We start from the raw sequence: 27,056 nt of genomic DNA on the forward strand, positions 1-27,056 counted from the left end.
AGCTGGCTATAAATGGATCGAATCTCAGCCGGTTCGGCAGAGACTGGCCAAGATTCAATCCATCTATGGGCAGGCTGGTTGTACTGAAGTTGATCCATCTATTGACTTCAGTACAAACAGCCTGTCAGATTTTTTGCATGTGTTTACTGCCAGTGGTTATAGCCGACAGCAGTGACCATTGTGTTCATCCAGCAGTGAAAAGTTCCCCGTTCTCCCCGCCGGCAGAACATAATAGCACTGCGGAGGGGTTTTCCCCATCAACACAGTCAGTGTTCAGCCGGCAGGCAGAACGGGGAACCTTTCACTGCTGGCTGAACACAATGGGAATCTAGCAATCTTTCCTTCCAGAGGTGGAAGGAAAGAAAATTGCATAATCTAGGGGCCGCTTTAGACTCTACACCTTGGGGGAGCATGTGTCAGTATCAGTGACATGAATGACCAAGATGACAGTATCTTTTTGCTAAGTGGTAGGGTAGAAGCTAAGAGACTGCTTACAAGCATTGTGGATCCATAACTAAATTACTATTTTTTGCACTTGAGTAAGTTAAAATTGCTTAGCCCGTACTGCCCAAACTCCAAAAAGTTGAATGGAAGTGAGAAGAAAAGGGATAAACATCCATTGAACATACAAGCTTTTCTCTTCTCTGACATGTGAATGAAGCCGTTGGAAAGAAGCCAAACACCTCCTCTCTGGCAAGTTGTTGTTGGAGGGACAAGAAAAAGTTTGCTTTTTTTTCTCTCTTCGAGAGTACAGGAGGTCCATCCTTGAAGCTGACCCAGCATTATTGTAGCATATGGTGAGCCAATATATAGATCAGCTGGGTGTATTTGGAAATGCAAAGAATTTCTTGCTGTTAGACTTGTCAGTAAATGAGATTTGCTCCCCTAAACCTTGAAAGACTGCAAAGAATTATTGGACAAATTCTTGTGGGTAATAATGGCACTCAATGTTCCTGGGCTGATAGCCATCATCGTTTTCTATGCAATGACTTTGGCCACTGGTCTCTGGGCAGCCTGGAGAGCCAAAAAGAGTGAGAAGAACAAAAAGGGGACGGAGGTAGCTATTGTTGGAGGAAGAAACCTGAATATGTTTGTGGGACTCTTCACAACTACTGGTAAGATCATCACTTGATTTATAGATAAAGTAATTATAAGAAAAATATTTTTCAGAAAAAATGTTTTAAGAAAAATGTGAAAAGTTTAAAGGGACACAATTTTGAAAATTCTGTTTTATCCTGCTGTCCAGAAAAAGAGACAATGTCAGGGGTTTGGACAAATTATAACTGGTTACTATGGAAATTATTATTTTAAATAATACCCAATATCTAATATTATTATATATATACTATTAAATATAGTATAATATGGTATTATTTAATATGTAATATATGTATTATATAATATATATACAGTATATATAATATAACCTAAGCAATGATTGTCACTGATTAACAGTTCAGTAAAAGTAAACCTATAAATTTCCTTGTCAAAAGAAGTTTATTGAGTATACAATATTATAAAGATACATAAAGTAAGTTTACAAGGATCTATAAAGTAAGCTCATTGTTTTACAGTAGGGATTATATAGGTAAATATCATGAAATTTCAAATATTAAACATTGGGTTCACGTAAACCTAAATTAAAGATATATATAATTTCCTTAGTTACTTTTGTAGGTATTTAAATGATTTATACCTACTATATATATTGTTTAGTAAACCTATAAATTTAAGTTTTCAATTTTAAAATGTTTATTTCTAGTGACATTAGTGACCACATAAAAATCCAAATGGATTTTGGACCACGGAAAAAAATTAAATAGATGTTTCATATTTCTTAATACTGTACAATTTAAATTAAACATGTCTCCATAGTAATTCCAACTAAACCTTCAATAAAAAATAAGTAAGTGGAGGTAATGTAGTTAGAACTGTATGTCAGAGTGATCAGTAAATGCAGAGATAATGGCAGCTGCAGTTATATGCAGATCTCTTTTCTTACAACAGGGCAGTTTGGCTTTACCTGTTTTAGCCTGTCTACTGTAATGCAGCTTTTCTCAACCATATTATTATTGAAGAACCCTTGAAATGACTGTTAGGTTTTTAGGGAACTCCTCTACAGCTATGGTTTTTAGGGAACTCCTCTACAACTAGGGTACATTACAATGATAAGTAATTTGTAGATATTAAAATAAAAATGTGGTGTTACTTATTTGTATTTGACACCCAGGAAATATTTTTAACAATTCTCCACTCCATAAGACAAATAAACTGTTTTCAGTGATTATCTTGACATGAAAGAATATTATTAATGTCCAGTAAATGAAACACAGACAGTAGATCCTGTAGTATGCCTTTACATTGGTGGACAATAGAAAGGGGGCATTTTACATGTTATTTGTTGGTCAGCCCAAAAGCGCCACCCTTACTTTGAGATAAGTGGAAAAGTACAAGCTTATATTGATGGTCCTTTTAGAAGTGCTCCTCTTGCTGAGGGCATCACTGCTGACAAGCTCAAGGAACCCCAAGCAACCTCTGGAATAACCCTAGGATTTCACTGAACCCTGGTTGACAAAGGCTGCTTAATGTGAGCTTTTCTTCACTGATCAATAGTATAGTGGAGCCTTTTTAAAACAAATGTAGTCAAAACTCTCATTCCTTTACATATCCCAAAGATAAATTGATTATTACTCATTATAAGGCAAATCCAGAACTGCTGGTGTATAGTGCAAGTATAGCCTAATACAGTGATAAGCTTGAGGGATGGAAAAATTAGAACTTTACCTTCAATTTCAGCTGCTTGTAACTCTGGATCTATTGGTTATGTGGTCATGTGCATTTCAGAGAAGGTTTCTGCTTAGAGATTTGTTAAGCACATTAAATAATGAACACCCTAAAAGTTGCATCTTAACCACTTCAATACAGGGCACTTTCACCCCCTTCTTGCCAAGGTAATTTTTCAGCTTTCAGCGCTGTCGCACTTTTAATGACAATTGCGCGGTCATGCAATACTGTACCCAAATTAATTTTTAATCCTTTTCTTCACACAAATAGAGCTTTCTTTTGGGGGTATTTAATCACTGCTGGATTTTTAATTTTTTTCTAAAAAAGAAAAGAAAAAAGACCGAAAATTTTTGAAAAAAAAGTTTTTCTTAGTTTCTGTCAGTCAATTTTGCAAATAAGTAATTTTTCTCCTTTGCTGATGTGTGCTGATGAGGCTGCACTTATGGGCACTCATAGGCTGTACTGATGGGCACTAATGAGGTGGCACTTATGGGCACTGATTAGGTGGCACTGTTGAGGAGGCACTAATATGCTGCACTGATGGGCACTGATAGGTGGCACTGATATGCTGAACTGATGAGCACTGATAGGTGGCACTGATGGGCACTGGTGGGCACTGATAGGAGGCACGGATAGGCAGCACTGATGGACGGCACTCATGGGAGGCGCTGATGGGCATTGATGGGCAGCACTGATGAACAGGCACTGATGGGCACTGAAAGGCAGCACTGACTGGCATCACTAATGGGCACTGATTGGTGTCACTGATGGGCACTGATTGGTGTCACTGATGGGCACTGATTTGTGTCACAAATTGGCACTGATTGGTGGCACTGAAGGGCACTGCTGGGGCTTTACTGTAGTCAGGGCACTGATGATCATTCCCCTAATTACATGCCCTGGTCTCCCCTGATCGGCTCTCCTCGCCACACACTCTGTCAGTGTGAGGCGAGGAGAGCCGATTACTGGCACTTCCGCATTTATATGTGACCAGTTGTGATTGGACACAGCCGATTACATGGTTAAAGAGCCGCATCATCTGCTCTTTACAGAGATCTTGGTCATGCAGTGTCCTAAGAACATGGCGTGGCCGCACTGCACACCCCCCGCAAGCACGGACATTCTGGGGCACCGTCATATAACGTCATATAACATAGAACTAGAGCCGCACTGCTCCTCCGTCATTTGACGGTGGGCGGGTAGCTAGTGGTAAAATGCAATCTATATCCACTACCTGACTCACTGGCAACAAACTAAGAGGCAAGCAGAGAATGTAGGGGTAAATTGTGATCCTAAAATGGGTCCCATGCAGCCCACAGGAGTAGCTAAGCCACATCTGTGTCTGAAATGATAAAAAAAGAATCAAGCCAGTGCACAAGGGTCGATAGGAATACTTACTAGTTATTGTCACAAACAGTATTAAAAACATAAAACAAAACATTTAGCAATACTCATATATTAAAACATGTTTGACTATCTGTCTATCTTGTAAGCAGGTTGAAAATAGCCAGTTAGGTGCTATCCTGAACGGGAGGGTAAGAGTTAGTGCTTTCCCGGTTCTTTGTTTTTTTGGTGAATGTCTCTTACTACTACTGATATGTAAAAGTCATCAGAACTTGGGGTTCACCCCAAAGTCACCAGCTGCTGAAAAATGCCACAGATGGACTCTGTATTATACATGGACTCTACCTTTGCAGGTATGCCAGGGCAGCACACAGCCTGGATTAGGGTTAGGGATGTAGGAAGAAATAATGTTTCAGCATGTTGGACTTTGTAATGCCTTTTGCTCTTTTTAAAGAAAGTTTTGGAACATTGTTCATGCCTGGTCTGAAGTTACTAAAAGGGTGTAATGCACGTAACCAGCACCATCCCATAGTTCAGGTCACTAAGGTACTTTGGTGGTATGAAGACATCAGTACAAGAGTAATACGGTGTGAAGACTTGAGGGTTACCTAGGGTAACAGAAGTTACAAGCATCCTGTCGCAGACTTGCACTGCAGAGGAGTCCATGCTATGTGCACAGTGGGACCCCATACTGTTAGTGGGAGTGAGGTATCGGTGATACATTATTTGATTATTCTTTGACTGTTTCTGTTGTCAGAGTTATTTGGTGCAGCAAATCATCAGCAGGTGTCAAGTGTAAGTTACCAAGTTTTCATTGGGGTATAGATCTTTTAAGGTGCCCTGATGAGGGTAGCGCTACAGATGTCATGATGCTTGAAAGCTTTTGAGCTACAGGAGTGCCTGGGTTGTGGCACTATTGTTAGACTTTTTCCATGCATATGGGATTTCCATCTTGATACATCCAACTGTGATCTGGATTCAGATTTATTTATGACATTCAAATGTATATATTTGGAGCTCCTTTGCTACTGATTTGACATTGCATGCATTATATTCATGATGTAGATGCCGATTTATCTTTAATAATTTGTTTTTGTTACTTTTTTATGTTTATCAATTGGGCACAGCACATTTATTTTGTATCTATTCCATTTCAAGTAGAACTGGGTCCTGGCTAAGACCATTTAAATATTGGCTTGTTAAGAGCAAATAAACTTTAAGGCCTCTTGCATGCAAGCATTTGAGCACATGCAATGTAAATTCTAAAGTATTTCCCTGATGTATTCTGATGTATTTCCCCTGCCTGGAAAGCTTGGGTGCTGTGTAAAGCTGCCCATAGACATGACTAACTGTGCATGACTGTACACAGGTACGTATATGTGCAGGAGTATTTAAAAAGTGCTACACTTTAGATTTTGTATGTAGCAGGCATGTTGTAATGCAATTTCTCCTTTTGGCCACAAGATGGAGACAGAGAAATGCTGACTGGTCCTTGCAGAAAACTGAGAGAAAGAGAATACTGGGAAAAAGGAGAGTTTCAGGAAGTGCTGAGGGGACAGAAGAGAGGGAAGTACTGAGGTAAAATAGAGAGAGAGTGCTGACAGGAGACAGAGGAGAGGAGATTGCTTAAAAGAGAGGGAGATACCAAGGCTCAAAAAGTCCTTTTTCTGGGACACAGTGCCACTTAACAGTGAGGAGAGGAGGAGTGTGTGAGGGGAAGGAACTGAGGTGCCAGAGAGAGAGGAGCGAGACACCAGGGACTGTGTGCCCCAACAGAGGAGGAGGGATATCCTGAAGCCCAAAAAAAGAGTCTGTGAGGAGAATAAGGAGAGCAGTCTGAAGAGAGAGAGAGAGAGAGAGAGAGAGTGCGGTGAGTTGACAAGTTTGAGGAAAACAGGAGACTGAGGAGACTGAGAGAGAGACTCTGGCAGCATCATAGGGGGAGAAAGCCAAGCTTTTCCAGAGACTGCCAGGAGAGTGTTGCCTGGAGATGGAGGAGTGAGGACACCCGAGGGGAGCCAGGAGCAGAGACAGCTACGTGGTCCACTACTATTTAGTCCAGGGACCCTACTCAGCAGCCCAGCACCACTCAGCTCAGCAGAGACAACCCATGCCTTTCAGGGATCGAGATACCCATCGGGTCGGCCACTGCCTTTTCACCTTTCGAGTTTCGCTACCAGTCATCTCGATTGGCCATCAGCAAGAGATCCAGTGCCTTACAACATCGCTAGGAGCATCAGGAGCCTGAACCTGCAATGGGGACTATTGTTGTGTCATCGCACAGAGGACTGGTGAGCGAGTATAAACCCAACATCCTTTTTGACACAATACTGACACTGCATGCAGACACCAATTTCCCTTTTTAGTGTCACGGGATGCTTGTTTGGAGCTGCCATATCTAGTAGTTTGCCCTTTTAAATCTCTGCCTAACTGAACATTCTAGAGGATTACTGTTCCATGCAAGCTTTTTAAAACCTTCTTTTAAAACAAGGGCCCCAACGTTTGCTAGCAGAAGACACTAGTATTCTTCACCTCATAACCTGCAACATTACAGAACTGTGCTTACTGTACTTGTGTAACCCTTTTCTTTTCGTTGTGTGTTTGCCTCTCAAAGGTGTTTGCGGCCCAGAAGGAGCTGAGAAGTTGACAAGTCTTCTCTCCTCTCTCTCAGCGCCTGTGTTAAGGGCATATAGATTACTGCCCTTTCTGTACCTGCAGTTGCTAAATATTGAAGGTTGTCTTGAAGGTTGTCTTTTCTAATGTATTAGTTATTTGTAGCAAGGTTTAACCGTGTTTTAAGTTTCCATATGCTTTAAACCGTGCTAATATATTCAACTTGTTTTTCACTACCAGGTGTGTGTCTATTTTTGGTGATAATCCACAGCCATGATAACGGTATTTACCACATGTGTCCTTAAATGTGTTTGCAGTAATTTTATTTAACCAGGTGTGTCAGAGGAGCTGAGGTCATTCTTGAAGTTGAGGCGGAGATCAGAGAAACCAAATTCACCAAGCGGCTTCTTCGGGGGTGGTGCTACATGTGGGGGCTTGTCTGGGATCCTCTTTTCTACTAGCAAATCTCCAAGAAAACACCCCAGAGAGTGTCAAGATGGACCCTGCCACTGCAACCCAGTGGTGTGAGGAGAAAAATGGTGAGCGGGGGTCAAGTGTTGTAATCGACATCCCTGGGATGGCCTGGACTGAGAAATGGATCATTCAAGCTGCGAAGACACTAGTCCCAGATCAGAAGGCGTGGGTGATAGACATCAAGCCAGATCAAGAGAACTCCCGCACATATGCCTTGATAGAGTGGAGGAAAGGGATCCCTACTTGTTTCCAAAGGGTCCGTGTATGGTTGACTGACGATGTCGAAGCTCGTCTGATCCAACTGAATGCATTGGATGTGAGCCCAGAAAGTTTGGGCCAAGCAGCATTGTCGGAAGACGCTATCCCACCGGCACCTGTAGCAATGATAGGACCAGAGTTTATTGCTGCCTTGGGAGCCTTCATGGAAAAGTGCCAAAAGAATAACCCTACATACACTGGGTCCGGATATAAAAAACTGAGGGCTTTTTCAGGAAAGCAACCAGTGTCAGCCAGAGAGAACAGCTCCGAGGAGTGGCTGGAGCAAGCCACTCAAGCTTTAGATGGATGGGATGTTCCTGCCTCAGAAGCCATTCCCAATTTAAAACTCAGAAACAGGATTGTACTGCTCAGGACTACTTGAGTGTTCTGCAAAGATGTGTTTGGGTGAACAGAAAAGGCATCTGACCTTATGTATCAGTTCGAACATACCTATCAGAATGAAGGGGAAAAGCTATCTGACTATATGAGGCGTCTGGACAAGATAATGCACCAGGTATTACTAAAAAAGGGCTTGGATCCCAGGTCAGTAGATGAGGTTCGGGCATAACAGGTTTTGATGGGAGCTCAACCCCTAGACCCTTTCACAATCCAGCTGAAAACTCAAGGAGATGGAGGAATCCTAAAGTATCCTGAACTAATCCGGGTTGTATGAGAAGAGGAGGCCATGCTGGAAAACAAAAAGAGGACCTAGAAATCAGAGCCTGTTGCTGGGGTTAGAGTAGCTAGTGTGACTGATGGCAACACAGAGATAGAACTTTTGAAAACCCAAGTGTCACAATTGATGGGGATGATGACTCTACTGACAGCCGGAACCACTGTCTCACCTGTTGAGGAAGTCTCGGAGTCCAAGCAGTCTGCAAACCCTATGGCTGTCCAGGTCGAGAAGCCAATGAATTGAGGGGTTTGCTTCAACTGTGGAGGAGTGGGGCACTACCGACGTGTTTGTCCAAGCCCACCGAAGTCTGAAACCCAGCGTCCAAAGCCAGTGGGAAACTTCAGAGGGCCCGGTGATGGAGCCAAACGGGTGCTCACCTACAACCGTTAGCTCCATATTCAAAGACACAGAGAAACCACAGTGGAAGCCAACATCTTTACAAAGGGCCCCCCGCTGCTGTTTCTGAGTGACCATACAACCCCCTCTCTGCGACCTCAGGAGCTTGATCACTGAGAGTAGATGCACATCAACCCTCTGCCCAATGGAGACACAAGCAAAACCAGAAGCCCATCAAGAATTGGGCATGAATACAGACAACAGGACAAAATAACTACCCTACTCTTGGTAGATTCCCTGACAAACTTGTGGGACCTTCTACCATCATGTCAATTCAAATAGAAGGCATCTATACAAAGGCCCTTCTGGACAAAGAGGCGCAAGTTACCCTGCTATATAGAGACTTTTACGACCGGCACCTCGAACACTTACCCCTGCAGAAATTGGAGGAACTGCAGATATGGAGTAATGGAACCAAAAATTCCCATATGATGGATACTTACTGGTCAAGTTGATTTTTGACCCCTCTGTGACTGAACAAACAGAAATTTTTGATGCCTTAGCCATTGTATGCCCTCGACTATCAGGAGCCAACAAGAGTTCTCTGATAATAGGAACGAACATGGACCTTGTCAGAAGGCCGCTCACTCCTCTTGTATTGAAGGCTGACAACCAAAGGCATACACCCTATGCTGAGACAAGTGTATTAGCAGCTAGTCGAAGAACAGAGAGCCCCAGCTGTAGGAGTGCGGAAGATTTGGCGATTGGATAGAAGTGAGAAGATACTACAACCTGGAGAGGTGGTGTGTCTACAAGCTTCAGTCAAACTCAATTGGGAACAACCGGGCTCCTTTGTTGTCCTTGAAACTGACCGCCAGGGAGAGGACACGGAAGTGGAGGTAATCCCAGAAGTCATATCAATTAGGGCTCTGCAACGGAGTTGTGGGAAGATCCCTGCCAGCATCCGGAATGTTACGGTCTCGTCGTTGAAACAGCGAGCCCAAATGCTGTTAGGACAATCCTGCCACCCCAGTCCCACCATCTGATTTGGGGAAGGGAGAGAAGGAAGAAATCTCCATAGAACAGTTTTACCCACAAAACACCACACTATCACCTGAGTGGAAAGAAAAGGTCAAAGTCCAGCTCCTGAGATGGCAGAATATGTTTTCGAAAGATGAGTTTGATGTGGAGTGTGCGAAAAGTGCCCAGCACAGGATTTGCTTTCAGGAAGACAGGCCATTCAGGGAAAGAGTCAGACGGATCCCTTTGGGGGACCTAGAAGAATTACGTGAGCAGCTGGCAGAATTGAAAAGATCAGGCATCATCAGGGAGTCTAGGAGCCCATATGCCTCCCCCATAGTGGTGGTGCGGAAGAAAAATGGGTCCCTTAGGCTGTGCATTGATTATCTGATGCTCAACAGGAGGACTATCCCTGATCAGTACACCACTCCAAGGATAGAAGATGCCCTTACAGAGCCTGTTGGGGGCGAAGTAGTTCAGCATGCTGGACCTGAAAGTGGGTACTATCAAATCCCCATGCACCCTGAGGACAGGTAAAAAAACTGCTTTTATCACCCCAGTAGGGTTCTTCGAGTTTAATAGGATGCCTCAATGTCTGTCCAGTGCCCCAGCAACATTTCAGAGACTGATGGAGAAGACAGTAGGGGACATGAACCTAATGGAAGTGTTGGTTTATCTTGACGATATCATAATTTTCGACAAAACTCTCGAAGAACATGAAGAGCATCTGGAGAAGGTTCTGAGGAGACTCCATGACTAGGTATTGAAGCTGTCCCTGGAAAAATGTCAGTTTTACCAGCCTTCAGTTAATTACCTCGGCCATGTTGTCTCCGCTGAAGGAATAGCTACTGACCCCCAGAAGCTGGAAGCTGTCATCTCTTGGCCAACGCCTACCAATGTAACTGAGCTTAGGTCATTCCTGGGATTTTGCTCATACTACAGGAGATTCGTTGAGGGATTTTCTAGAATAGCCCGCCCCCTTAATGAGTTACTAAAGAATGAGCATGAGAATGATGACCCAGACCTAACGAAGCTGGTCAAACAACATAGAGGCCCCAGAAAGCCTCGGGAGTCAATCCAAGAACAGTGAACTGACCCGTGTGAGCAAGCCTTTAGGCAGCGGAAGTGGAGTCTAACAACTGCTCCTGTTCTGGCCTATGCCAATCCAGCCAAGCCTAATGAGCTGCATGTTGATGCCAGTCGAGATGGGCTGGGCGGGGTACTGTATCAGGAGCACGATGGACACCTGCAGCCTGTTGCTTATGTGAGCGAAGTCTTGCACCTGCTGAGAAAAACTACCCTATTCACAAGTTGGAATTCTTGGCTCTGAAGTGGGCAGTAGTGGACAAGTTAAAAGACTACTTGTTTGGTGCAGACTTCGTGGTCAAAACTGTCAACAACCCACTTACGTACATACTCACCACAGCAAAACTGAATGCCACCAGGCACAGGTGGGTAACCGCCCTATCAGGGTTCCGTTTCAGCCTAAAATACCGCCCAGGAATTGGGAATGGAGAAGCTGATGCCCCGTCGAGGAGACCCTATGACTTGGGGATTTCCTCTGAAGAGTGGACTCAACTGACTCCAGAAGGGATACAAGCCTTGTGTCAGGGAGCGGAACATCAGGCCAGAAGAATAACTGGGGCAGAAGCCATCGGAATCTCAGTGGCAAGTATCCCCAAATACTACTGTGATTTGTCCCAGGTCAGGGATAACGTTCTACCTAAACTTTCAGATAGAGACTTAAAAAAGGACCATATAGCAGATCCCCTCTGTAGTTTAACACTGAAGGCCCTGGAGAGCCAACGCCCATATCTACTGCTAACAGACTCTACAACAGGAGCACGACTAGTACACAAGAAATAGGATCGACTGCAATTACGCAATGGGGTGGTCTACTGAAGGGGCCCCTCAGATGATCCTGAAGATAAGTGGCAGCTATTCTTGCCGAGAATGCATAGAGAGACTGTGCTGACTGCCTTGCATGACAATCACGGCCACTTAGGGCATGGGAGGACATTCAAACTGGTGGGAGACCAATTCTATTGGCCTTGTATGCGGGCTGAAGTTGAGGGATATTGTCACTCCTGCATACGGTGTATACAGAGGAAGACTTTACCCCACAGAGCTGCCCCAATGGGCCATCTTCAAAGTCAAGGACCCCTGGAATTGGTGTGTATTGATTTTCTGTGTTTGGAGCCTGACTCGAGTGGACAGGGAAATGTTCAGGTGGTGACCGACCACTTCATCCAGTATGCCCAGGCATTCCCAACTAAGGACCAGCAAGCATCTACGGTGGCCAAAATTCTGGTAGAGAAGTTCTTTGTAAACTACGGACTACCTCAGCGTATTCACTCTGATCAGGGGAGAGACTTTGAGAATAGACTCATTAAAAGACTGTTAGACCTGTTAGGTGTTCAGAAGTCAAGAACCACCCCCTACCACCCTCAAGGAGATCCCCAGCCAGAACACTTTAATCGCACCCTCCTGGACATGCTTGGGACCCTTACGGCTCAAAAGAAACAGCATTGGAGCAGGCATGGGCATGGATTGGCCGTGGCAGTCTATGCTGGCAGAGACGACCACTCCCCTTTCTCCCAGAGAAGCAGATGTGGGAACCCTCAGGTCTGAGGCTCTGGAGTTCATCCCACAGAGACAACCCTTGGCAAGCCAAGGAAACTTTCCGAGTTCCCCAACTGTAGAGGACATAGAAGCTCCTCAACCTTCTACAGCATCAGAGGAAGAGGCTACTATACCCGAAACGCCTGAGCCCAAAGAGCAGAGAGGAAAGCAAACAATTCACCCACCAAAAAGGCTGACATATGATATTTTAGCCGAAAGTTCTCAAGAAGCGATCCTCACATCTCAGAGAATGCACAGCCTGCCGACCCTTCCCACTACAGATTTAGAGGAGGGCAACTCCAACTCACCCCCTGGCACATCTAGGTGGGCCACCCCAATATCAATGGCTTGTGGGCAGAACAACCTTCCCTCTTATAACAAATGGTGGAAGGCTCCTCTATCAGATTCATACATGCATGCAAATTGTTTGTTTTCTTACATGTACTAACCTGTTTTTGCCTCCTGTTGTATTTTGAAAGCAAGTAACAGGTTGTGGACATTATTGTTGATAGAATCTGTCCTTCCTTTGGGGACCAAAGGGTCTTTGGTGGGGGGAGTATGTAGCAGGCAGATTGTAATGCAATTTCTCCTTTTGGCCACAAGATGGAGACAGAGAGATGCTGACTGATCCTTGCAGATAACAGAGAGAGAGAGAGAGAACACTGGGAAAAAGGGGAGTTTCAGGAAGTGCTGAGGGGACATAAGAGAGGGAAGTACTGAGGTAAAAGAGAGAGAGAGTGCTGACAGGAGACAGAGGAGAGGAGATTGCTTAAAAGAGAGGGAGAAACCAAGGCTCAAAAAGTCCTTTTCTGGGACACAGTGCCACTTAACAGTGGGGAGAGGAGGAGTGTGTGAGGGGAAGGAACTAAGGTGCCAGAGAAAGGAGTGAGACACACACTGACACCAGGGACTGTGTGTCCCACAGAGGAGGAAAGATATCCTGAAGCCCAGAAAAAAAAGTCTGTGAGGAGAATAAGGAGAGCGGTCTGAAGAGAGAGAGAAAGTGGTGAGGTGACAGGTGTGAGGAAAATGGCTGAGACTGAGGAGACTGAGAGAGAGAGACTCTGGCAGCATCAGAGGGGAAGAAAGCCAAGCTTTTCCAAAAACTGCCAGGAGAGTGTTGCCTAGAGACGGAGGAGTGAGGACACCGGAGGGGAGCCAGGAGCAGAGACAGCCACGTGGTCCACTACTATTTAGTCCAGGGACCCTACTCAGCAGCCCAGCACCACTCAGCCCAGCAGAGACGACCCACGCTTTCAGGGACCATTCGGGTATCAGGTCAGCCGTTGCCCGTTCACCTTGTAAGTTTCGCTACCAGTCATCTCGATCGGCTATCAGCAAGAGATCCAGTGCCTTACAACATCGCTAGGAGCATCACGAGCCTGAACCAGCACCTTGGACTATTGTTGTGTCATCGCACAGATGACTGGTGAGTGGGTGTAAACCCAAGATCCTTTTTGACACCATACTGACACTGCATGCAGACACCAATTTCCCTTTTTAGTGTCACAGGATACTTGTTTGGAGCTGCAATATCTAGTAGTTTGCCCTTCTAGAGGATTTCTAGAGGATTACTGCTCCATGCAAGCTTGTTTAAACCTTCTCTTAAAACAAGGGCCCCACCGTTTGCTAGCAGAAGACACTAGTATTCTTCACCTCAGGACCTGCAACATTACAGAACTGTGCTTACTGTACTTGTGTAACCCTTTTCTTTTCGTTGTGTGTTTGCCACTCAAAGGTGTTTGTGGCCCAGAAGGAGCTGAGAAGTTGACAAGTCTTCTCTCCTCCCTCTCAGTGCCTGTGTTAGGGGAAAAAGATTACTGCCCTTTCTATACCTGCAGTTGCTAAATATTGAAAGTTGTCTTTTCTAATGTATTAGTTATTTGTAGCAAGGTTTAACAATGTTGTAAGTTTCCATATCCTTTAAACCGTGCTAATATATTCAACTTGTTTATCACTACCAGGTGTGTGTCTATTTTTGGTGGTAATCCACAGCCAGGATAACGGTATTTACCACACGTGTCCTTAAATGTGTTTGCAGTAGTAGAGGTGCTGTGGTCATTCTTGGAGTTGAGGTGGAGATCAGAGAATCCAAATTCACCAAGCGTCTCCTTCGGGGGTGGCACTACACGTACATATGTCCGCACACTATACTCATCTTTACATGAGCACTGGCATATACTCTAGTACAGCACACAGCCCATTATGTCTCATGCGGCTTAGTTTACACAGCACCAGGGCCTCCTAAAAATACACTAGAATTTACATTGCATGAGCTTAGGCATCTGTGAGCAGGTGGCCTAAAACAAGACCTTATTGACTTCAGTAGAACAGTCGCTGTAGGGTAATTAATTCTCAAATTTGCATTGCAAGTTCTTCAGGTTTACTTTCATTTTCTTTCTGTAGCTCACCTTCCCTTTGCCAGCAGTGACTTGAAAACCTTCCAGCCTTCTAATCTTTAATGCAAACACAGAGCATGTGCACATGAAGAGGAGAGAGCTGAGTGCCAAGACCTGACTTGAACAATTTCACTTCTTCTTTTGCGAACTGTGACGATGAATTGCTGCACAGTGACTGCAGAGATCAGTGGGGGATTTTTTTTAAGCGCTTTATTGCTTGCTACGAACATATAAATACTTGAATGTCCATAGTGTAGGGGAAACTGTGATTGGCTGTGTATTGACGGCAAACTATGCAAATCCCTGCCCTGCTTCTTCTTGGATAGGACATCTACTCAGCTGCTGGCAGATGTAACCCTTTGCCATATTGTGTCAAACTGCTCACCGTAGGCCCATTCACAGTTTTACTGACTGTAAGCCTTAATATGCGAGAAGTAAGAAATGTTCACACGTGAAATATATTTTCTTCACTTTACTTTATCTTCTCAAAGATCTCCGTGGCATCTACAATGTGACATCACATTGACGTACTGACAGAACTATTTGGCACAGAATGCCATACACAAAAGCAGACATTCTATGGGTTGGGAACACTTCCCCATGTATACTAAATCCACAGCATTCAGCTTCCTTAACCAATTATAATCAAGGTGCCCTTGTTAGTATACCAGTCTCTCCAACTGTCCCACTCTATAGTTCTGCTCAGCTGAGCATGCTCCCACACTCATTCCCAGGTGTACTAGTACTCACTTCAGGGGACCCTTAGCCTGGCCTATAAGGCCTTTTGAATGCATTCATAGCCCACACCAGACTGTAAAACAGTTAGGGCGACTACAGCTGGTCCTTATGGGTGTTGAACTACCCCACCCAGAGTTGCAGCCCTATTTAGGGCCCTTGGCAGTAGCTGACTACATCCGACTTGCTGAGGTGTTTGGCTCACATTTTGTAAATATTTTATTACCGTATATACTCGAGTATAAGTCGTTCCGAGTATAAGTCGAGGCCCTAATTTACCACAAAAAAAATGGGAAAAACTTATTGACCTGAATATAAGATGAGGGTGAGAAATGCAGCAGCTACTGTAAGTGGAAAAAGAGGGTCAACAATGCCCATCTGCAGCTGTATACGCATATGTGTCATGTACCTGTGTCCTGTGTATATGTACCTGTGTCCTGTGTATATGTGCATGTGTATATGTACCTGTGTCCTGTGTATGTGTCATGTGTATATGTACCTGTGTGCATGTGTCTGTGTGCATGTGTGTGTGTGTGCATCCTACCTGTGTCCTGTGCATGCCTCCGTGCGCCGCTCTGCACTGATCAGCGTGTAGTATTCAGCGGCCATTCACTGTTCAAAAGCCGCGCCTCCTCCTCGTTCATGATAGGCAGAAAACTCCATTTCCCAGCAGTCAGCGGTCAGCCTATCACGGACATTCTCTCATCCTCATACCACGGACGAGGATGAGAGAATGTCCGTGATAGGCTGTACACTGACTGCCTATCACAGACGAGGAGGCGCGGCTTTTGAACAGTGAGAGCCGCTGCTGAGTGCTATGTAGCATACGCTGGCCGCCGTCTGCCTGCATGACACTCTGATCATGTAGGCAGATGGCAGTGACACATGTATAAGTCGAGGGGGGCACTTTCAGCCCCAAAAAAGGGGCTGAAAAAAACTAATACACAAGTATATACAGTATATCTTTTCATGTGACAACACTGAAGAAATGACCATTTGCTACAATGTAAAGTAGAAAGTACAGCTTGTATAACAGTGTAAATTTGCTGTCCCCTCAAAATAACTCAACACACAGCCATTAATGTCTAAACTGCTGGCTACAAAAGAGAGCACGCCCCTAAGTGAAAATGTCCAAATTGGGCCCAAAGTGTCAATATTTTGTGTTAATACCATTATTTTTCAGCACTGCCTTAACCCTCTTGGGCATGGAGTTCACCAGAGCTTCACAGGTTTCCACTGGAGTCCTCTTCCACCCCTCCATGACAACATCACTGAGCTGGTGGATGTTAGAGACCTTGCGCTCCTCCACCTTCCATTTGAGGTTGCCCCACAGATGCTCAATAGGGTTTAGGTCTGGAGACATGCTTGGCCACTCCATCACCTTTACCCTCAGCTTCTTTAGCAAGACAGTGGTCATCTTGGAGGTGTGATTAGGGTCGTTATCATGTTGGAATACTGCCCTGCGGCCCAGTCTCCAAAGGGAGGGGATCATGCTCTGCTTCAGTATGTCACAGTACATGTTGGCATTCATGGATCCCTCAATGAACTGTAGCTCCCCAGTGCCAGCAGCACTCATGCAGCCCCAGACCATGACGCTTCCACCACCATGCTTGACTGTAGGAAAGACACACTTCTCTTTGTACTCCTAACCTGGTTGCCGCCACACACACTTGACACCATCTGAACCAAATAAGTTTATCTTGGTCTCATCAGACCAGGGGTGGCCCGTCTATTAAGGGCGTATGGGTGCCGCCTCCCCTATCCATGCATCTGGCCCCTTTCAGGACACTGGCGCATGGATTCCAATGCAGAGGGGCTGTTTTTTTTAAACACCGATTAGAGCCAGAGGCTCTAATAGGCTTCAATATAGGGTGTGCTCGGGTCACAGAGAGTGCGCTCCGAGCCCACCCAGGTGTGTTACAACAGTGAACCAATGTTCGCTGTTGTAACACTGATCTTCCTCCAATCAGGAAACGGGTTTTGACATCCGTCACGATGGGGTAAGTGCCAGGCCGACCTGCAAACAGCAGGGGGGGGGGTTCGGTGGGTGCCGCTGGGGGGAATGAGTGCTTCACCACTGCATTAGATCACAGGACATTGTTCCAATTATCCACGTTTTTAGTCTGCTTGTCTTCAGCAAACTTTGCGGGCTTTCTTGTGCATCATCATTAGAAGAGTTAGAAGAGGCTTCCTTCTGAGATGACAGCCATGCAGACCAATTTGATGCAGTGTGCGGCATATGGTCTGAGCACTGACAGGCGGACCCCCCACCCCTTCAACCTCTGCAGCAATGCTGGCAGCACTCATACATCTATTTCCCAATGACAACCACTGGATATGACGCTGAGCACGTGCACTCAACTTCTTTGGTCGACCATGGCAAGGCCTGTTCTGAGTGGAACCTGTACTGTTAAACCGCTGTATGGTCTAGGCCACCAAGCTGCAGCTCCGTTTCTGGGACTTGGCAATCTTCTTATAGCCTAGGCCATCTTTATGTAGAGCAACAATTATTTTTTCAGATTTTCAGAGAGTTCTTTGCCATGAGGTGCCATGTTGAACTTCCAGTGACCAGCATGAGAGTGAGAGCGATAACACCAAATTTAAAATGAGCATATTTGCCAGCACACCATGGAACGACGTAAATAGCGTCCAAACGTGTAATTTATTGCATGATCACAACACAAGGAGAGTGCAATGTTTCAGAGTCAAGTTGCACTCTCCTTGTGTTGTGATCATGCAATAAATTACACGATTGGACGCTATCTACGTTGTTCCATGGTGTGCTGGCAAATATCCTCATTTTGACTTGAACCAGCTGGTTGTTGCTGCAACACCCATACTCGTGAGCTCATCCAGGAATGTGTGCGATGGGAATATGAAGTATAACACCAAATTTAACACACCTGCTCCCCATTCACACCTGAGACCTTGTAACACTAATAAGTCACATGACACCGGGGAGGGAAAATGGCTAATTGGGCCCAATTTGGACATTTTCACTTAGGGGTGTACTCACTTTTGTTGCCAGCAGTTTAGACATTAATGGCTGTGTGTTTAGTTATTTTAAGGGGACAGCAAATTTACACTGTTATGCAAGCTGTGCACTCACTACTTTACATTGCAGTAAAGTTTCATTTCTTCAGTGTTGTCACATGAAAAGATATAATAAAATATTTACAAAAATGTGAGGAGTGTACTCACTTTTGTGAGATACTGTATATGGAAACTAATTCCACCAATTACATCACAAGAGGAAGGTTTTCTCTAAAATGGGCCTAACACACAATTACATAATTCCCTCTACCACACTATATTGGAAAGAGAGACATCCAGTGGCAGACAAAGTAACTGCAAACACATAGCCTGGTCACAGTTCTACATTAAGATCACCTCTGACACAACAAACTGACTTCTCCATTTGTTCCCAAGGATCTGTTTTTTATTATACAGAATTTTAACTATGGGTGCAGTAAAATTGAGCAATATTATCACAAAGTTAAAATCTACGGACAGGGAATGAAAGGTGCACAGTTTACAAAGCAAAGTAGAAATTATCTATATTTCTAGACTAGAAGCAGTCTGCTCTCTACCACACGTACAGAGCAAGTATGATAAGTAAGGTAAAATTGGTTAACCCACTGAAAATTCCAGTACAAATAATTAGGTCATTCTAACATGATGTATGCAGTAATTTCTTCTTTTCTTTGTATTAAACAGCTACATGGGTTGGTGGTGCCTATATTAATGGAACAGCAGAGATCGTCTATCTTCCTACAAGAGGACTTGCCTGGGTTCATGCTCCATTGGGCTTTGCAGCAACATTTATTATTGGTGAGCAAAGGTTGTCTATTTTTCTCTTGTTTCTCCTTAGTTAGGATATACAGTAGGCCTAGCATCATTTTAGAATCAAATCTTCCCAGCTTCATTTGCTTCATTCTTGACCCTTTAATCTATTCTGAACTAAAATCCCTACCCAGGTGGCTAATAACCTCTTTCCAATGGTGGCATTGGAAAACCTTGGTGCAGAAATCATTGCCAATGCACCCACACCTGCACATTACCCATACCTGGGAGCTCTTTGGATCTCTCTCGGAGTGTCCGGTTAAGTAGTTTGGGGGGGGGTTGCTGAATGAGCTCCAATTATTTTCACTTTATTTTCACCATTTATGTCACCGTTGCACATTTGTTGCCCACCAGGGCTGTGGATAAGGGGGTACAAACAAATGGCCACTGCCCCCACCTCTAACTGGCCTTCAAAGCAAGGAGCACATGGAAGAGCAACACATGTAAAGCAAAACCAAAGAAAATTCCCACTTCAACTCAATAGCCAGCCTGCTACCAACCAAATTATCCTAACAGTTTGCAACTCTTGTAGTCAGCACATATTTGCAAATACATGCGTAAGCTGCGGAGGCTACGACAAGGCACCCCATTATTATCCGCAGTCCTAACTCTGTACATTTTTGAGAGACTCCATAGTAGAAGCACGTGCATTATAATGGATAGGCAGAGGGCAGGTGAGCCTTGAAGGAGCCCACTGCTCCTTAAAGGCACAGGGGCACACTGGACACCCAGCACATAGACAATGGCAGTGAAGGTGTCCAGTGCGTCCTCTGCAGAGAGAGCCATATAGGGGATCGGTTACAGTTATTGCCCCCCCGCAATGATCACCCTCTGTGAACCATACATTTCCCTCTGCTGTCCAGGCCCCCTGTGTGCCCCCCCCACCTCTGCGGTGCTGACGGCTTCCCTCCTCTCCTTCCTGCAGGCATTGTAAGCCCACAATAGAATCCTTCAGGATGGAGAGTGGGGGAAGGGTCTGGTAAATATGTCATTTACCAGGCCCTTCCTTTCGCAAATGAACACAATGAGTGATCAATACTGATCACTCATTGTGTTCATTCATAACTGAAGCATAGTAAACTGTGTATATTTGGGGGCTGTCATGTTGGCTGTATGGGGCCTGTGGTATCTATCAACAGCCCTGCTGCCCATATATTGTCATGATTACCCATTTGTTGCCTGGCCTGTCTTTTATCACAATTGCCCATTGGCTGCCCTCACTATGTCATGGTTGCCTGCTTGTTGCCCACATACTGTATTGTCACAATTTCCTGTTTGATGCTCACACATTAACACAATGACATTTTTAGTTTTGGATTTTACACAGCTCTAAGTAGTTCTTTTCTTTAACGGTTAAAATAAATTTGAATTGCCTACATTTGTGATAGGGTCACTTTAGGCACTTTGTCCTATTTCTGTTCGATAATCCAGTTTCAGAGGGTGCTTGTTAGAAAGAGACATACACCAGGAGGTTGTCGATAAACATCTCTGATAATAGAAAGATGTGATAGGTTACAGAGTCAAGATCCTAGATTGTGTTCCACTAACATTGGAAATCTTTTATCACATTGATGTAGCAGCAGATTTAATTTGTTTTGTTTCCTTGTACTGTACATGATCTAAATTGATTTGTCTCTAAAGTAGAACCTGGCAGGTTGCCAATACAACTACTACTTCTTTCTGTACAAATGGTTCAATTCTTCAGATCGTTAACTCTTTTAACATCAGAGTGGCAGACATGAAATGACCTTTCTTCCACAGTACAGCAAAGAGATAAAAATAGCTTTCATTAAAGTGATTTATTAAAGTTTTTGTCCCTGTTGAAGACATTGTGCACACTTCCTATCCCGGTGAATGCACAGAAAAGATCTCCCCAATCTGGAAGATACCAATAAAAGCTTACCAGAAGTTTCTTTCTTTCTCCTTTTCTTTTTCTTTCTTTCTTTCTTTCTTTCTTTCTTTCTTTCTTTCTTTCTTTCTTTCTTTCTTTCTTTCTTTCTTTCTTTCTTTCTTTCTTTCTTTCTTTCTTTCTTTCTTTCTTTCTTTCTTTCTTTCTTTTTCTTTCTTTCTTTCTTTCTTTCTTTCTTTCTTTCTTTCTTTCTTTCTTTCTTTCTTTCTCTCTTTTTTCTTTCTCTTTCTCTCTCTTTTTCTTTCTCTTTCTCTCTCTTTTTCTCCCTCTTTCTCTCTCTCTCCCTTTAAACCGCTCCGGTCCTATTACATGATCAGGTCCCACCGCCAGCTTCAGAGTAGAGGAGGGGCAGCCGACAACTAATGCTCCATAGTAAGTCTATGGGTGATGTCACTGCACTGGCATTTGCAGCCGTTGTCGGCGTTCTATTGTCCACACTGAAGCCACTACTGGAGAGATCATGTGACTGGACCAGGGTGGCTTCAGAAAAGGTAGGTATAAGCATCTTTTCTTTCACAGGGTAGAAAGTATAGTCTTAGAATGGGGGTGGGAAAAGCTTTAGCTTTAGTTAGATTTTGACTGAACTTCCACTTCAACTGCATCTGAGCACCATAAACCGAATACACTTTTTTTTGATTAATTTTAAATTTTCAAAGCAAACTCGCCCATCCATCCATGTCTCCATACTTTGTTTTCATAAGAAATCACTTTGAAAAACACCCCCTAGCATTTGTAGCAGTGACCATTTTTAGTAAGGGCAGATCATTCATGCAGCATTTACTTCCTGGAATCCATATGCCTTTAGCTCAGGCATGCAGGCATGAGGGTGTGCTTTGTTCACAAAACCCCTTCCCCCTCCTCCAGATGAAAGGAAAAAATGCCAAAGATGAGTCCTAGGATGCATAAAATCAATTATCCTAGGCCAGAAACCTATAAGCAACTGAAGAAATGTATAAAACAATGTTTAAAATATGTAAATATAATATACTTTCCTATCTGTTTACTAAAGCTAGCAGCATAAGGCTTAAAAATAGTTAATGTTAATTGAAAGAATTTAGTTCCACTTTAAAAGTAAATATATATTATATAGGTTTTTCTTATATATAGAATAGTACATCTTGACATTTTAAGTCTTTTCTCTATAGTCAGATGCAGCTCTAGCATTTTCCCTATATGTCCAGCTATTTAATTGGCTGTTGCTCAAATAACTGGAAAGAATCACCACAGCAGTGACTTTTCAGTCAAAGAAAGGAAGCTTGCTGAGCAAGGTTTTCTGCAAAGCAAGATAGAAAGTGATTCTCTATATTAATCTGTGCACATATACAAGACTCCTGCATGAACCCTTACCTTTCCTCTGTAACCCCCTTCAGCCGTAGGAGCCCCTCAAACTCCGGAATCGGTGGGCGGGTCTCTTTGCTGGCGTTTGGTGGGCGGAGTCGTGACATCACAAGACTCCCCGCCCACCTCTATACTCTCCTACTTTTTCTGCTGGTGTCCTGGGAGCTGACTGCACCATGTTTTTCCTCCTCAGTCACGCTGATCTTCTGCTGATCTCGTGGATCACGCCCCATGATAATTAACATCCAGTCAAAACTCAGGAAAGGCACCACATGACTTCAGCATGCCCAATCATACTGAGGTGTGGCGCAGCCAATCCTGGGAGAGTTGGAGAAGAAAGGAGGAGGGACGTGAAGCTGGAATCGTAGACACTCTCTCTGCTCTCATGCTATTGCATGAGATAAAGAAATAAGATGTCAGTCACAGCAGTGGGGGAAGTGGCGACACACATTTATTGGTGTGTTGTTTTTTTTATCTTACTGAAAAAAGATAAAAGGATTGCTCAGAGCTGGATTAACTCTTTGTGGCAAGACTGGGCACAGATGACTTGACATCCTCTACTGTACCAGGTAGAAGTCTTCATTAACAAAAAAATTTTCAGGTTTACATCCACTTTAAGTCAATAAAATTATTTTAGAATTGATACATGCTTCATTCTTCCAGAATGGAGGTAAGAGTTCTGGGAGCCTGGAGGGAGCACAGGAAAATTATTATTTTATTCACAGTAGAGTGAGCCACAATAATCATGGATGGTTACCAACATTGCAACACTGAATTAAATATTCTTGAAGGACAGTGAATTGTGTGATGGACATACATTTTGCACATTTGATAAGCTTTATCATATATGATTGTTGAATATATTGTACTGTATTGTGTAGCATAGTCACACAGTCATATATATATATATATATATATATATATATACCAGCAGCGCTACACTTAGTTATTATTATTTTTTCACTTGATTATTTGTGGGAACACAAATTGGTGTATTACCAGCAGCTGCATACCCTTTTGGTTTCTTTCTTTTTTTTTTTATTTCTTTGACTTTTTTCTGCTTTGCCTCTTTGTCCCATTTACACTTATGCCCCGTACACACGGTCGGATTTTCCGACGGAAAATGTGTGATAGGACCTTGTTGTCGGACATTCCGACCATGTGTGGGCTCCATCACACATTTTCCATCGGATTATCCGACACACAAAGTTTGAGAGCAGGATATAAAATTTTCCGACAACAAAATCCGTTGTCGGAAATTCCGATCGTGTGTACACAAATCCGACGCACAAAGTGCCACGCCTGCTCAGAATAAATAAAGAGATGAAAGCTATTGGCCACTGCCCCATTTATAGTCCCGACGTACGTGTTTTACGTCACCGCGTTCAGAACGATCGGATTTTCCAACAACTTTGTGTGACCGTGTGTATGCAAGACAAGTTTGAGCCACCATCCGTTGGAAAAAATCCTAGGATTTTGTTGTCGGAATGTCCGAACAAAGTCCGACCGTGTGTACGGGCCATAAGTCTGCTTGCAGTACAGTGGTGAGCACTTGACCTGATAGGTGATTTATACATGGCTTTTGTGTGGTAGCACAGGAGGTATACACTTTACATTACATTATATTATTTTGTTATACATGACATTTATTATGTAGTATAGGAGTGCTGTGTCATTACTGTTGCACTAGATTGTTGTATTTACTGGTTAATAGAGCTGCTTAAAAGGATTTAGGGCTGAAGAGTACAGAAGGGGTTTTCATTTTTCTTTCATCTTTCAAGCCTAGCTGTGGTGCACCACTTCACATTGCTATGATCTGTCAGTGATCTGAGGATCAGGGAACTTATTTTGCTTACCTGTTTGTAAAGTATAGCCGAAGCAACAAAAAAAATTAGTGTAGGGCTAGCATGACTGGGAGACGGGAATCAGAGAGAGAGAGAGGGTTGATTTAAAAGTTACGAAAGAGGTGAGTGCACTTACTGTGATTGGTAAGTCTCACAGTGGGGAGAGGGGATTGCAGGGGGTGTTTCAGGCGGATGAGGAAAGTTCCCAGCCACCAGGAGAAGGAACATGGAGGAATAACGTTCCTGCCTGCCCGCCCCTGCACTGGATCAGTTCATCTTTAGGTGGTAATAGGTGGTCTGGTGGTTGGGGTCTTTGGAGGCATTTAAAAATCTGCTGTGCTTATCATATTAGGGACCCGTCTAAGGTATGGATTCCCCTGTGGAATACCAGTTAATGGTGGGTTGAGGTTGTCCCCGAGCCGGTGTGGTGCAGCTGGGGACCATGTAAGTAGTTATGCAGATGCAAAGTGGATACTTGATACCTTGTGCCTCCAAAGATCGGCAACCTTATGTTTATTGTTATTGTATTAATAATTTTGTTCCTGTTTTAAGGAATGTTTGTTACAGTGCCTTGAAAAAGTATTCACCCCCCTTGGCATTTTTCATGTTTTGTTGCCTCAGAACCTGGAATTAACATGGATTGTTGGAGGATTTGCATCATTTAATTTACAGAACATGCCCACAACTTTGAAGATGTTTTTTTTTTTTTTTTGTGAAGCAAACAACAAATAGGACAAAATAACAGATAAAGTCAATGTGCATAACTATTCACCCCCCTAAAGTCAGTACTTTGTAGAGCCACCTTTTGCGGCAATCACAGCTCCAAGTCGCTTTGGATAAGTCTCTATGAGCTTGTCACATCTTACCACTGGGATTTTTGCCCATTTCTCCTTGCAAAACTGCTCCAGCATCTTCAGGTTGGATGGTTTGCGCTTGTGAACTGCAATCTTTAAGTCTGATCACATATTTTCTATTGGATTGAGGTCTGGGCTTTGACTAGGCCATTCCAACACATTTACATGTTTCCCCTTAAACCACTCAAGTGTTGCTTTAGCAGTGTGTTTCGGGTCATTGTCCTTTTGGAAGGTGAACCTCTGTCCTAGCCTCAAATCACACACACAGAGTGGTACAGGTTTTGCTCAAGAATATCCCTGTATTTAGCACCATCCATCTTTCCCTGAACTCTAACCAGTTTCCCAGTCCCTAGGGCTGAAAAACATCTCCACAGCATGATGCTGCCACCACGTTTCACTGTGGGGATGGTGTTCTTTGGGTGATGTGATGTGTTGGGTTTGCGCCAGACATAGTGTTTTCTTTGATGGCCAAAAAGTTCAATTTTAGTCTCATCAGACCAGAGCACCTTCCTCCATACATTTTGGGAGTCTCCCACATACCTTTCCGCAAACTCAAAACGTGCCATTTTGTGTTTTTCTGAAAGTAATGGCTTTCTTCTGGCCACTCTGCCATAAAGCCCAACTCTATGGAGCATACGGCTGATTGTCGTCCTATGTACAGATACTCTAGTCTCTGCTGTGGAACTCTGCAGCTCCTCCAGGGTTTCCTTAGGTCTCTGTGCTGCCTCTCTGATTAATGCCCTCCTTGCCCGGTCCATGAGTTTTGCTGTGTGGCCATCTCTTGGCAGGTTTGCTGTTGTGCCATGTTCTTTCCATTTGGTTATGATAGATTTGATGGTGCTCCTAGGGTTCATCAATGATTTGGATATTTTTTTATAACCTAACTCTGATTTGTACTTCTCAACAACATTGTCCCTTACTTGTTTGGAGAGTTCCTTGGTCTTCATGGCAGTGTTTGGTTAGTGGTGCCTCTTACTTAGGTGTTGCAGCCTCTGGGGCCTTTCAAAAAGGTGTGTATATGTAATGACAGATCATGTGACACTTAGATTGCACACAGGTGGACATCATTTCACTAATTATGTGACTTCTGAAGGTAATTGGTTGCGCCAGAGCTTTTTATGGGCTTCATAACAAAGGGGGTGAATACATACGCACATGCCAATTATCAGTTTTTTATTTCTGAAAAATAGTTTTATGTATATGTTTTTCTAATTTTATTTCACCAACTTAGACTATTGTGTTCTGATCCATCACATATAATTCAGATTAAAAAAACATTGAACTAAAGGCTGTAATGTAACAAAATAGGTAAAAAGCCAAGGGGGTGAATACTTTTGCATGAAACTGTATATTTGGTTATTGGTTAATAAATGGCCACTACCCATTTTTACTCCAAAATAGTGTCATGTTGGTTATTGCAGTTTAGTTGGGGTAAAAGGGTCAGGGTAGGATAGCGGCCATTATTAAGTGGGTGCTGATGACATCTGTGGTGCCTTAGTCATACAGAAGAGAAATTCATGAACACACCCACTGCAGCCTTCCTGTTTGACACAAAGAGAAAGCCTAATTTTTTAAAGCGTTTGTACTACATTCATATACATTTCTTCATCACAACCACACATTTAAAACTACCTGGAAAGTTTGAATCTGCATGGTGATTTAATGTGGACACCTGAACGTCATACCGATATGAGCTTTTTGGACATCCCATTCCAAAACCATGGGCATTAATATGGAGTTGTCATTTATTTTCGTCAGCATTCTAGGTTATCCCAAAAGTGTTCAGTAGGGTTGAGGTCAGGACTTCTGAGTTCCTCCACACCAAAATTATTATATTTTCACGTATATACATTTGGGTGTCCTCTGTCACAGATCACACGGTTCTGGTCACACCTGTTCATGACAGCAAGTTGACCCTCTGTTGTATACCGCACTCCGGTGTCAGTCAGAACACCTTCGACTGACTCCAGTCAAGATCAACACCAGAGAGATACATCGTCCAATCTG

At 43.6% G+C, this 27,056-nt stretch overlaps 1 protein-coding gene across 4 annotated transcripts in view; it reads left to right on the forward strand.

Moving 5' to 3' along the window:
* Positions 1–203: 203 nt before the first annotated feature.
* The window catches only part of LOC141126933 (high affinity choline transporter 1-like), a 53,767-nt gene continuing 26,914 nt past the window's right edge, over positions 204–27,056 (forward strand). Inside the window, exons 1-2 of one of the 4 annotated variants that reach the window (XM_073613006.1) lie at positions 204–1,115; positions 18,979–19,092. In XM_073613006.1, coding sequence (XP_073469107.1) covers positions 938–1,115; positions 18,979–19,092 — 292 coding nt within the window. In that variant the 5' untranslated portion in view covers positions 204–937. Of the gene's footprint in view, positions 1,116–2,567; positions 2,588–5,650; positions 6,420–18,978; positions 19,103–27,056 lie in introns of those variants that run through there. The other 3 variants (XM_073613008.1, XM_073613009.1, XM_073613007.1) reach the window with 3 other exon arrangements.

This window comes from Aquarana catesbeiana, linkage group LG02, assembly GCF_042186555.1.
Source record: "Aquarana catesbeiana isolate 2022-GZ linkage group LG02, ASM4218655v1, whole genome shotgun sequence".
Classification (NCBI taxonomy): domain Eukaryota; kingdom Metazoa; phylum Chordata; class Amphibia; order Anura; family Ranidae; genus Aquarana; species Aquarana catesbeiana.